We start from the raw sequence: 12,284 nt of genomic DNA, 5'->3' as shown, positions 1-12,284 counted from the left end.
AGTTGGCTGAATTACCGTGGAAAGATGCTTTCTGCTCTGTTTCTAGCCCCAGTCACCCATAGAGGGCACCCTTATTGTACCATGGTAGTCCAAGGACAGTATTTCCTATTTGCGAGAATCATTCACTTAAAATAAAGCTTTTAAAGCAGAAGTTGTCAAATGCCCTAGATTTATTTTAGGATTTTTTTTCTCAAAATGCTCCTTAATCTTAAAGATCTTTTTTACATACATAAAAGATTTTTTTTTGTCCATTTTACAACATTATTTTGCAGAACAAGAAAAAAGGGAAAGTATTATTAAAAAGCCTTTAAAAAGATTCATTTAAAAAGCTTCATTTTTCTGGCTTTTGTACTATAGATGCACTTTTAAATAAAATTGCCTTCAGTGAAGAACAAGAAAAACTTTCAATAAAAGTTCCGTTCTTTTCACCTTATATCAGTAATAAGCAAGTACTTGAGGGAGACCATACAGAGCCTAGGACTGCATGGGTTTAAATGAGGACTTAGTGTTTAAATTTGGGGATCCGTATCTGAAAACACTACCAAATCTCTTTTGAAACTTACTACAACCAGGAACATCCTTACTCAGTTTGGTCCGGGTGCTGCAAGACTTGGAAAAGTCCTTGGAAAGATTTGGCTGCTGCAGCTACCATAATTTATCTTTCTGTGATCTGTCCAATTCACCTTCAATTTTCTTTTGTTTCAGGGGCTGAGAGGTGAAAAGAAGTGTTGGGGGGGGGGGGGGGGGCGAACAGCACACATACAGCAAATGAAGCTCCATGTTACTTGTAAAAACTTGCACTTTTCAACTTGCTGTAAAAAAGAGTCATGTTAGACTCCCTTAAACCTCAGCACACTCCCTTTTCTTGGGGCATGTTCAGTTATCACCTCTAAATTGGTCCTCACAGTCTGGTCTCCCAGAGCAAATAGTCTTTAGGATTGTTACAAAAACCTGCTGCCTTGGAGATCTGCTCCTACTGAATTAACCTCCTGACCCAAGGACCATAAGGCACTGATCGAGCAAGCCACATGCTTCTGAGCTTTACCTTAGCACCGACATGGAAGGTGTGACAAACACACCTTGTGTACAGATTCAGCCAGCTTTGCAGATAGCTCTTGGCTCTGAAGTAATTTGTATTTCACCTCCCTCTCTCTTCCAAATACACACATGTACACTTCTGCTCCTCAGGAAGACTTGAGTCACGTCTGACCCTGAAAAGGCCACATGTCATAAACCAGCAGTCTCATCTACTCACTCACTGCTGCTGGCCGTCTTTTCAGCTAGGCTTCCTTTGAGTTCTGCTCAGATGGAAACTTTAGCCAGTACTTCAGGCTTTGGCCCTGCAGATGTGACAGTGAGCTATTCACAGCTCAAATGATACAAGGTACTTCCTAATATCAGGATGGCTGCAAGCTTATCACTGGGTATAAAGTAGCATGTCTGTCAGTTACAAGCATTCTGTTGAAGGCTAACCCATCCACCAAACAAGGTTATCAGGTGTTAAAGCTCTGCTTTCCATGGAAGCATAAGTGTCTACATGGGAATTAAGAGAGAACAAACACAAAGCAACTCAAGTACCCTGATGAGAGTGAATAAAACCTGAGTGTGCCAAAGGAACTTAGTGTGTCCTTTCCTGATTACCCACCCATAGGCACTTGAAAAATTCTTTCCTGTCTCTGGGGATCTCTTCTCAGGTGCTGAAGTGGCTTTATGAATTTGGCCTTTCAACTCTCTCCAGCTCAGTTCCCTGTCTGCAGAGAGGAGATATCAGTGGCTGGGGGCTGGGAAAATGTGGTGCTTTGGTTGTAATTGAATTGTGCTGAAGCAGCTGAGAATCTGCACCACTGAGGATGCAGAGGACAAAGTGAGCTCCCGTTGCACCCCACTGGTGTCCTTTGCGGTGGTGGCCCAGGAGGCCGCTAAGCAGAGGCATTGGATTCAGCTAACAAGCCCCAGCTGTGAGCCACAAAGTGGCAGGGATGGTGCAGAGCTGCAGAGAACTACTGAGTACCAAATGCTGCACTTGACAGTCCTTGCGATCCTCACTCACCCTAGCAGCACAAAGAATGGGGGGGGGGGGGGGGGGGGTGGAGATGCACGGCACCTGCCTGCCCCTCTGCTTCTCTCTCCTCGTAGTGAGAGAAATGTGTTAACAACCTCTAAAATCATTGTCTGCCAGGGGAGAAAACTGCCTCCTTCCTTACCAGCTCCAGTACAGGGACTCATCAGTGAGTCCTTAAACCAACCAAGAACAGGCACAGTTATCAGAACTATTCTGCAGCACTTTCCTGTGGTATCACAAGTGTCCCTGCCATACCCAATAGAGACACTATTTCTAAATTAAACCCACACTAATTCAATTCTATCAGGCAGGACAAACTTCAACAGCTGTATTCATTAAAAACTTTCCCCAATGTCTGTACTTAAGGCACAGAAGATTCTCTTATCACTTGAAGTCACTGAAGCAAGATGTCTGTTTCTAAGAGAGATGTCCTGACACACAACACTGAGTCCTGAGGCAAGAATCACTTGATGAAATTCCATTACTTCAATAGAAATATTGGGATAGGCAGTAGTTTCCCCGGGGAATTACCCAGGTATCCTCTTAATACAATCCCCAACCACTCTGCCCAGATCCAGCCAGTTAGTTCTGTGTTGGTTTCAGACGGTGGAAGGATAGGGGAAGAGCCCAGGTGCCTTGCGGATGATGAGACGGCAGGGCAAATCCATGCCAGTCCATTCCGTAGCTCGAGGCACTCACGGAGAGAAAACAAACACCTTGCCTCTCCCCCAGCCACCCAATTAGCCAAGGAGGGAGCCATGCTACACTCATACCTGAGAAGCATCCATCCACCCAAACCACAGCCTGGCTTACCATCACATGGGAGCAGGAAGGAGTCGGGGATAATAGACAGGGCATAGCCCCAGAAGCAGGGGAGGGTACAGTGTCTAATGCAAGAGTCCACAAAGACACATGGACTGGGACAGGGAGAAGCAGCCTGACAGCAGGGCTGGGAACAGCTCTGGCCAGAAGAGAAGGAGACAGGGAGATACTAGTGTAAGGAGAAAGGTGGCACAGGTTGTCCTTGAAGAGGGGCAAGTCCACAACATCTAGGAGAAAGTATCACAAAGTTATTGTAGTGGTAAAAAGAACAGACGGGTACATTTGCAAGTCACTGGTGGGCAGGGTAAAGGCTGGTGTCCATTTCTATTTAGCAACCAGCCATGTACTGAAGCGGTAACCTACTGTGGCTGCTTGGTATCCACTGCTCTCTCGCAACTAGACACTTGGCCAGCCTTCAGCCAAGACAATTCTCATTAAGATGGGCTTGATGAGGTACTAATTTTGAGCTCTTCTGAATGCACACCTCCTTACCTTGGGGTCAAAGATGACTTTCCACACTGGATGCAAAGCCCCTCCACCCTCCTCCCTGCACACAGAGCAGTTAGTGCTGCTGCCCAGAGTAGGCAACTGGGATCATCTCATCACCCGGGTCTATCTTGAGCTGGCTGTCTCAGCTCCCTCCACACTTTGGGGTGTGAGAAGGGCTGCAGAAGCAAAGCTTAGAGCAGGGCCTTGGAAATCTCCCCCGGGATGCTGTTAGTAAGAGGGCAGTTAGGGCCTCCAAGGCATTCTTGGGAAATCCAAAAGAATGAATACATTTTGTGGGAGAAGAAAAAAAAAATCCAAGTCTGGTGCAGGAGTTGGAGAAAACCAGTGGGTAAAAGTTGTGGATATCAGCCAAGCATTAAGTGAACCCACTATAAAATAGAGGCTCCTTGGGGAAGGAGCCATGAAGGTTGTTACTGTGCCCTTTTTATCCAGTGCAAGAGGGGACGGTCTGGCACAGTGCATTTTAGCTTGGCAAGGGAAGGACGACTGGTCCAGCTAGAAAAATGAGGAGGCTCTGGTGAGCTGGAACATCTCTCTCTGCAGTGGCTTTCAGTCCGGTCTGCTTTTTCAAGAGAACACAAAGGGAACCCTCACAGCCACTTGCAGGAAGCCAGGCAAGGAGCAAAGACATTTCATCATCTGCTCCTCAGTCCCCCCAGCTCCACCCCACAAGACATTTTCCAGACTTTCCAGTCAGCCCTGAGATGTTGACTAGTGCACCAGCTTCATCAGCTCTCTGGCATGATCTCGCTGCATTCCCTCCCACTTTCAATGAGATAAGAGAGTCAGGAATGTCGTTCACACAATGGGTGTTACTACTGAACTCTGGAAACAAAAGAAAACATCAGAACGTTTGCTGCCAGTCCCAAGGAAGGCATGGGATGACTTCCCTATGGGAGGAAAAATATTTTTTCTGGTGAAATATCAACTCTGAAAAGAGCTCCTTTCAGGGTTGTTCTGGGGACAAACAAAGGAGGCTTCATCAGGGAGGGATTGGAGAAGGGAGCACTTGGCAGGGAGTTGCACTAACTCAGGTAATTTGAATGCTTCTGATTATCAGAGATGATTCACTTCTGTTCACTTTGCACCAAGTATTGTGAAAGACATTGCATTTATCTGCATTGACTCACTGTTACACAACATGAGCGTAAGGTATCGTTACTACTATGAGGATGGGAAGGATTGGACACCCAAAACCTTGACACCAGCTGGAGAAAGACTGCAAAGGATTTTGGTAAACCCAGACAAATCAGAAAATGTGATAAAAAACTCAAGTCTATCCTCTGTTAAAGAGGTGGCATGAAAACCGTGAATATAGAAGTGTGGCTGTTCTGAGCTGTCAAGAAGTCAAGAGGATATTTCTGACTCTGGAAAGATTGCTTTGATTTTTATCACCACAAGCTGAGTTTTGCTTGTAAAGAATCAGACTTGCAAGGAACATACTGTTATTCATTAGTGTATGGAGTCAATATAAATAAGCTTATGGACAATTCTCAATCTCATACATCCTTGTTAGATGGAACACCTGGAGCTAAAGACATAAAACCGTACCATTTATATCAGCTGACCTAAAATTACAGCAAAGAACTCACCAAATTTGAGAGAGGGAGGTAGAAGTTAATGGCTGAATTAAAGACAGCTCTTAAGAAAAGTCACAGGAATGAAGGAAAGGCAACACAGTTCTCTGTATGTTTATGGTGTTACTTATCAGTTACAATTAACATGCTCTGAAATAATGGTTCTCACTGCTCAACCAGCACTGGTATTTACTGTCACTACTGTCAGAAGTGCTCAACACCCATAGAGGAGACAGGACTTCTAAAGCACTGGCTTCCATTCAAGCATCTAAATTAATAGTCACATTCAGAGGAAATCTGACTGCATTGGACTCTGTTTGAAAGAACTTCTTAGCTAAAATAAGTATTTCTTTGCCAAAGGAGCCACATTTTTAAAAAATGAAGAGGGAATGGACTGAGAGAAAGGGATGCAACTTTACTCAATGAAGAGTTATTCCTCAGACTTCTCCCCAGCCCTTGCCTTCCTCCTGCCTCAGCAATACACAATGTCTTCTTGGTCAGGGAGAACGTTCCCTCTCCAAGGTCCTATATCACAAGGTTAAAAGCCTGCAATTATTAGATAATAGTTGTAAAGTGGCAGCACCTAAGTAAATGCAGCTTATGCAAGAATCTATACATACAGACATACACCAGGAGCAGATCTTGGGAAATACAGTACGGTCCCCGGTAGGCAAAGAGGGCAGAAAGGAAACAAGTACAGAAAAGAGGACAACTTGACTAAGATCTCCGAGGCTCTCAGCAGTAGAGCTGGGAAGAGACGCTAGCACTGCTGAATCTCTATATAGCACCCTACTTCTCCAGAACAATGTTCACCACAGCTCACATTTTGCTGTGGGCAAGTGGCATGGCCCTAAATTAAATGATAGTGGGGACCACAGCATTGATTGTCCTATTAACTAAGTATCTGTGCAAGGTTGCTAAACAGGAGGTAAGAGATACACATCAGACTCTGATGAATGAAACACAAAAAGATACAAGCACAATCACATGCTTATTGCTGTAAAGAGCTGAACTCTGTAATTATCATCTGTGGGGAAGTGTCTCAAAGAGAAAACAAGAAAGGAAATTGCAATGTGTCTATTTATTTCCATAGCTACTGTATGACTGAGAGCCACTCAGCAGCCTCTGCTATTTGTAGGAGGGTTTCCCAACAAAACGTACCAAAGGCACAGGAAAAGGGCTTGTGTATTTTTTTCTCAACATACAGCAACAGCCTGCCAGGTAGAGTTCTCCATCCCTTTACACCCAAGGAGAGGGCGTAAAAGCATGCTTTCCTTAGAGACACTGGGGCATAAATCACAAAGCCAGGCTCAGGGCAGGGAAAGAGAAAACACACACAGATGATTAGTGATATAGGAGGAAGCTGAGATTATTGTCAATCCACTTCAGGGACAAAGAGAGGTGACATGCTGGAACAAGCAGACTGGCAAGTGCCTGGTCTGCCAGGTATGATCATGACTCTCATGCTATCCATTTCCCAGGTCTGCTAACCATGGGGGCTCAGGGTACACCAGACACCTGTGGTCTAAGAGTGTGCTGTTCATATTAGTGACTCCTGTATTATCACACAGTCCTTAATAACAGAAAGTCACAATGGTCCAAACTTACCAGTCTCTCCACCCTCTCGCTCAGGTCTCTAAACCTTCCTGAGGACTGTCTCGACAATTCATTATTGTACCGGATGTTGGTGATTTTTATGTTGCCACTGTAATAGAACAGCTTCTGATCTGTAGGGGAAAGCAGAGGAACAGGCAACACTCAAACCACCCAGGCTAATGAACTTTAGAGAACCACCTGGGGCTGACTGATACCCAGACATCTAGGGAGTGGATGAGCCTTCAACTGTATCCAACCCATTCAAATACAGCTTCCAAAAGCTAGGAGCCCAGGAGCAAGAACTCAGTTGAGTTAGGTGATCTAAGCCAAGTAGTGCACAAAAAGCCCAGTTGTCCCAAAAGTTACATTTGGGGCCAGCCAACAGCACTGTGGGCTCACACAGGATCGCAATCCTGCTGGTCAGCTACCTTCCTTCCTGGCCTGTACGCCCACCCAACGCCAAGCCCTGGCAGGCAGCTGCTGGTGATGAGGGCAAGGGAACAGAGAAACACCACAGGTAGGCACAAGTGGAAGGCTCTGTTTGTCACTCGCATAAGGGAGACCAGAAGGCTTGTGTGTTGACCTCATCACAGAAGTAGATCATGACGAAGATGTGAAAGGAGTGAAAGCAAGCAAAAGCCAACAGAAACCACAGCCCTAAACCACCCTGCACAGCAGGAAATGTTCCTAAGAGATCTGCAAAGATGCTAAATGAGGAAGGAAAGAGAGCTCTAGAGAAGCCGGTGGTTTTTCCCCAAATGAGCTTTAGACAGACTAATCAAAGCAAACTCCCAGCATTGTGTGGCACAACAAGCACAAAGGAAATGCACTAAACATAGGAACAGTGATTTGTTACATAAAACTTACCATATGCCAGAAAATAAACTAGGAGACCAATGGTGATAGCTGCTGCCACTGCTGTTCCAATAACAATTAGAGCAATTTTCCAGGGCTCAAGATGTCTTATTTTGATGACTGGCTGGTGAATTCTGGAGGAAAATAAGAACGAGGGGAGAAGATTAAGAAGAGATCCTTTTCTATTTAACCCTCCCCACCTCCGCAAAATGAAGCTCAAGTTTTCTCCCTCAACATCAGATGATTCTTCCCAGCAGTATTAATTGACTTCTCACCCAACACCCTTGAAAATGAAACCATGACTCAAGACTATTTTGAAATAGGTGTTGGGATATGCTAGAAGTCACGGACCACAGACAGGGTTTGAGGGTTTGCGGGTTTTTTTTCTTATATGGGCCAAATTAAATAGGAGCCCCACTAAGTACTTTCTTATGTGATCCCTGACTGGAAATTTGCAAGAATAAAACTTCGTTTTCAGCTAGGTGAACTTTCATACAGCAATGCAGACAGCTTTCAATTGCTTAAACAAATCAGTTACCACAGACACACTGGCACCTCTGCTCCCAAAACTGCTTTGTGCAATAAAATTGGCAAAAAAGCGTCCCATGCTTTATATAGTACATATCTATACATTATCCAAGCTGCTCAGTCCATTTCAGCCTGCAAAGCAGGGCTGGACAAAAAAGATAAAGAGATTTCAGAGGGCCAGCCTCTGCTTCCTATTTTACTCAGACTAAATCTAAAAGTAAAAGGCAAGCACTGCTTTAAGCAGTATTTGCTGAAGTGATGGAGTGACAGGGAAGGGCAAGGACATGTGAGCAGACCAGGGAACACAGCTGGGAAGCCTTGCCAGATACTTCTCTCTGCCATGCTCATAATTACACAGGTGCTAATCCAAATTAACTCAAGGCAAGTCAACAGTCAGTAGGTCAATAGTATAGTTAGGCAAAAAAACTGCCTGAAAAAAGGTTACTTACAGCAAATTCTGCCTTTGGCTATAAACTCAAAGACATCTGAAGATCCTTAAAGCCATTTCCTATTATGTTATCAGCCATTACAAAATACAGAACAGGAAGCCGTAGTTTCTGGCAAAGAGTCCTTCGCTCTAGAGCCAGCTACCTCACTCATGCAAACACGTACACCTGCAGGTTAAGGTACAGCCTCCCCCAGGAAAGCAGGCTGCAGGGATCCTCGCCTGAAGGTACGAGGCATCTCAGCAAGTTCCCACATTCGTAACAAAGTACATATAGCTCACTTCCGGAACACATCCCTCATGAGCGATAAGTTTAAATACAATAAAATAAGCTGAAAATAATTGCAAGCGACCACTGCAGCTGCTTGAGAGAACAAGCACACTGTGCACTGTATATAAATATCAGAGCAGGTTCTGATATTTCATTTTAATTTCATTGTAAAGCCTTATGATTACAGCCTTATTACTTCTGCTTGGAAAACAACTGACTCAGGCTAAATATCGTGACATTTGATTGAATGAAAATGGGAATACTCATTTGTCACTCATATCTGTTCTGACTTGTCTTGGATCCCCTAGCTAGCATTTCCTTCACTCCTGCTACCCTCTAAAATGGCTATTAATTAATCTATCATCTCATCTGGCTTGCTTCAAAATACATCTGTGAATCCACAGCAGGAAAAAAAAAAATAAAAAGGAAATTAAACAGTCCTATTAAGAGTTTGGAGAAGAGCAGCTCCAAAGTTATTTCTGAAACTACTGTATGGAAGTTGCCTTAAAACTTTAACTGGAGAAATTAAAATACGCAGGTATAAATAGTCAGGACTCTACCTCATTAAGAAGAATATTTCTAAATAGTAGCTTGTAGGTGAAACCATAAAGTCAGTGGTGAGTTCAGCTTTAATTTGTCATGTGGGTTTGTTGTTTTTTTTTTCCCCGCCACTCCAGCTAGTAGTCCTTTGCATGGCTTATATGCTTTGCAAAACTGAGACTAAGTTACAAGAAAAACCAACAAAACGAACAAAAAACCACATTTAACTTGACACAACCTACTCACATTCATTCTTGTGGATACTCTCATTTGAAAAGCGGTTGTTTTGATTAAGCTGCACGGAAGGAAAAACACTCAGAAGGTCTTTCAGCTATAATGATCCTGGCATTGCCCCAAACCAAAATGCTGGGTTTGAGAAGCCCATTTGAAAGGCTGAATGCCACCTCTACACCGCAGTCGGTGAACGTGAAGAAATTACTGCCTCTCATATCAGTGAAAGAGCGGTTTCAGACCAGAAGTAACATGGCTGGGACACAGTTAAATATTGAGTACTATATAACTTGAAACCTTTTCAGTGTTCTTTTCTACATAGTATAACATTTTTTATAACTCTTATTCTTTATTTCTTCCCTTTCAAGTTCCATTTTACCACTTAGCAAACAGAAACCCCAGTCCACAACAGTTAACTCGCACATGTAATTTTACTCACACACGTGACTTTCACTTAATTCATGAAACCTGTTTGAGACAATCATTTCAAAGAGGTGCAGAGGGGACTCAGCATCAGCTTCTAAACTGAATTTCCTCAGATGAGAAGCTGTTTGATAAATACATCTTAGCAAGTCACTTAGGGGGCGGGGGCTGTTTCAGAACTTGGGATGTCTTTTTTTTCCTTCCTTTTTTTCTCAATAAACTTTCCCCTTTCCTTTTAAATAACAAGACAAGATGACTATTAAGGTTTACTTTCCATTCCTAATTTGTTTTAAAAAACAAAAACTAGTTTTAAAAACAACAGGTATTTTTGAGCAAAATGTCCTTGGTTAGGCTGTACCATCTGGATGCTTCCCCATTTGAATAGAAGTGCAGACTGAGCACACCAGGAGGATTTCAAATCCAGGTTTTCAAAGACATCTGTGAGACAAAACCACAAAGATTGCTGGGCTAATACTTTTTCATTCCCATTAACTTTGAGCTTTATTGCTGCTTTGCTCTGTTTCCTGAGGTTCATTCCTCAAAGATGAATTATTTCATCTGACAACATGTCCCATTGTGTAAAGTTGGACAGTACTTAGAGGGATTCAATACACACAAGAGAAGTTAACTACCCCAGAACTGAAACAGCTTCAATGCACATGATGACCCATCAGAGCCTGAATACTCTGCAGAGAGCTGATAAAAGTTCAACGGTGGGAATTTATTTTCTCAGATCAGGAGTCAAGCAGTCCCTGCTGACTCCTTCGGAACTATCTGCTCAACAGAGAGCGAACAAGGAGCGTAACCTAGAAATGCACAGCAGGATTAAAAACACTCCAGCTGAGAAGGTCACTGAAATCCTCCAGAGCAGAAACGGAGATCTGAAGCCTGAACCAAATACCAGCTGGAAGCCTCCCACTGCCCTCAGTGGGCTTTCTGTCAGGGTCCCTTCTGCCTGCAGCCTACGTGGTCCTCCCCTCTACCCCAGAGACTCTGCTCTTTCCTAGAGACCATGCCCGTGCAGTAATCTTAAATACACTGCAATCAGGGACTGGATTTTGTCTCTCGGCAAAAGACTGCCAAATCCCAGATTAAGATTTGTCCGATTAGGAAGGGGAGTGAAATATTTGCTGACAAAGAGAAACAAGAAAAACTGATATAAAATTGCCCACACTGACATAACAATTTTACTTGGTTGTCCTCTCTTTGTTTCCTAATATTTCCTAGCACAGTCTTGGCTTTTTCAACTGGCATTCAGCTGGCATTTTCCTAGAAATACCTGCTGAGACCTTTCCTGAGTGGTAGTAGGTGAAGCCCTGCATTCCGTACTTGTGTTCCGAGCCATCATGAGCACAAAGGAACCTTTTCCTCAACAAGGAGCTCACGCCAATAAACACAGAGCCAGAAGGATGCCTCCCCTTACGCATTTTACAAGGCAGGCGTTAGAGGGACACAGCTAATAATGTCTGTTGACTTTTAGTAACAGAGGAGTTTCGGGGGGGGGGGGGGAAGTCAGTCTCAAGGAAAAATTAAAAACCTTACCTAATATCCTAACTTGTTTTTTTTAAGGGTGCCTTTCAATAAATATATCATAAACATTGCATTGAATAAATCTTGCATGCACTTGCCTCACCACAGCCTGAAACTGTTAGTTTACAAAGGAAGTAAGAGTGTCTTTTACCTACTGGAATTTAGATTCACTTCTTGCAAAGAAGCAGAATTAAAACTGCCTTCTACGAGTCAAACCACCTGCTTCAGAGGAAAAATCTCAAAGGTCTTTCTCACCAGGGCAGAAAGCACGCTCTGACACCTGTGGGAACCTCTCCATTACCTGCAGTGAGCTTCATATCAGAGGCAGTGTCTAGCTAAGTCAGCATGCAGCATGGAAAAGAACACAGGCTCTGCTTTGGCATGCACGCACTGAAAGTGTCTGCTCAAGAAAGGTGCTGACAGGACAGCCTAACAGCCAAACCCAAAACAGTCACCTAGAGATGATCTCTTGTGGGCTATTAAATGTCTTGTGGTTTTAGTCCTATAAGAGAGGCATGCTTAGACAGACAAATTTTCTCCACAATTTTAGAATACGTGCGGTACTTCTCTCTTACTAAGGTGCTTTCAGAAAAAAAAATGATAAAACCACTGTATCGGCCTTAGCAATAATTGTAATATATAAATATACTCATAATAGGACAGTGATGGTGTTTTAATGTTTACTGAGATAAATCTGTTCACTGGTATGTGAAATGTCACTGTAAAACAACTATACTTACATCACTCCTGAAGAGTTCTGCAAGTCTGAAAGAACAGACCAGCCCTTCTGCCTTTGTGATAGTTTGTGTGCATCTGTGACAGCTTATATCCACTGATATAGACCCAAAGTACCCAGTTTTTCCTGTAGTTTGGAAGCTTACATTTCTGGCTGAA

General features: G+C 43.5%; 1 protein-coding gene across 2 annotated transcripts in view; it reads right to left on the bottom strand.

The window, feature by feature from the left end:
• LOC115347147 (transmembrane protease serine 11E-like) overlaps positions 1-12,284 on the bottom strand; it is a 47,192-nt gene that overhangs the window by 31,159 nt on the left and 3,749 nt on the right. For both annotated transcript variants that reach the window (XM_030028197.1, XM_030028186.1), the window contains 2 exons: positions 7,435-7,556; positions 6,580-6,698 (listed from right to left, as the gene is read on the bottom strand). In XM_030028197.1, coding sequence (XP_029884057.1) covers positions 6,580-6,698; positions 7,435-7,556 — 241 coding nt within the window. The remainder of the gene's footprint in view (positions 1-6,579; positions 6,699-7,434; positions 7,557-12,284) is intronic.

This window comes from Aquila chrysaetos, chromosome 1, assembly GCF_900496995.4.
Source record: "Aquila chrysaetos chrysaetos chromosome 1, bAquChr1.4, whole genome shotgun sequence".
Lineage (NCBI taxonomy): Eukaryota > Metazoa > Chordata > Aves > Accipitriformes > Accipitridae > Aquila > Aquila chrysaetos.
Note: the sequence above shows the minus strand (reverse complement) of the source record. Positions and strands in the feature narration are given on the sequence as shown.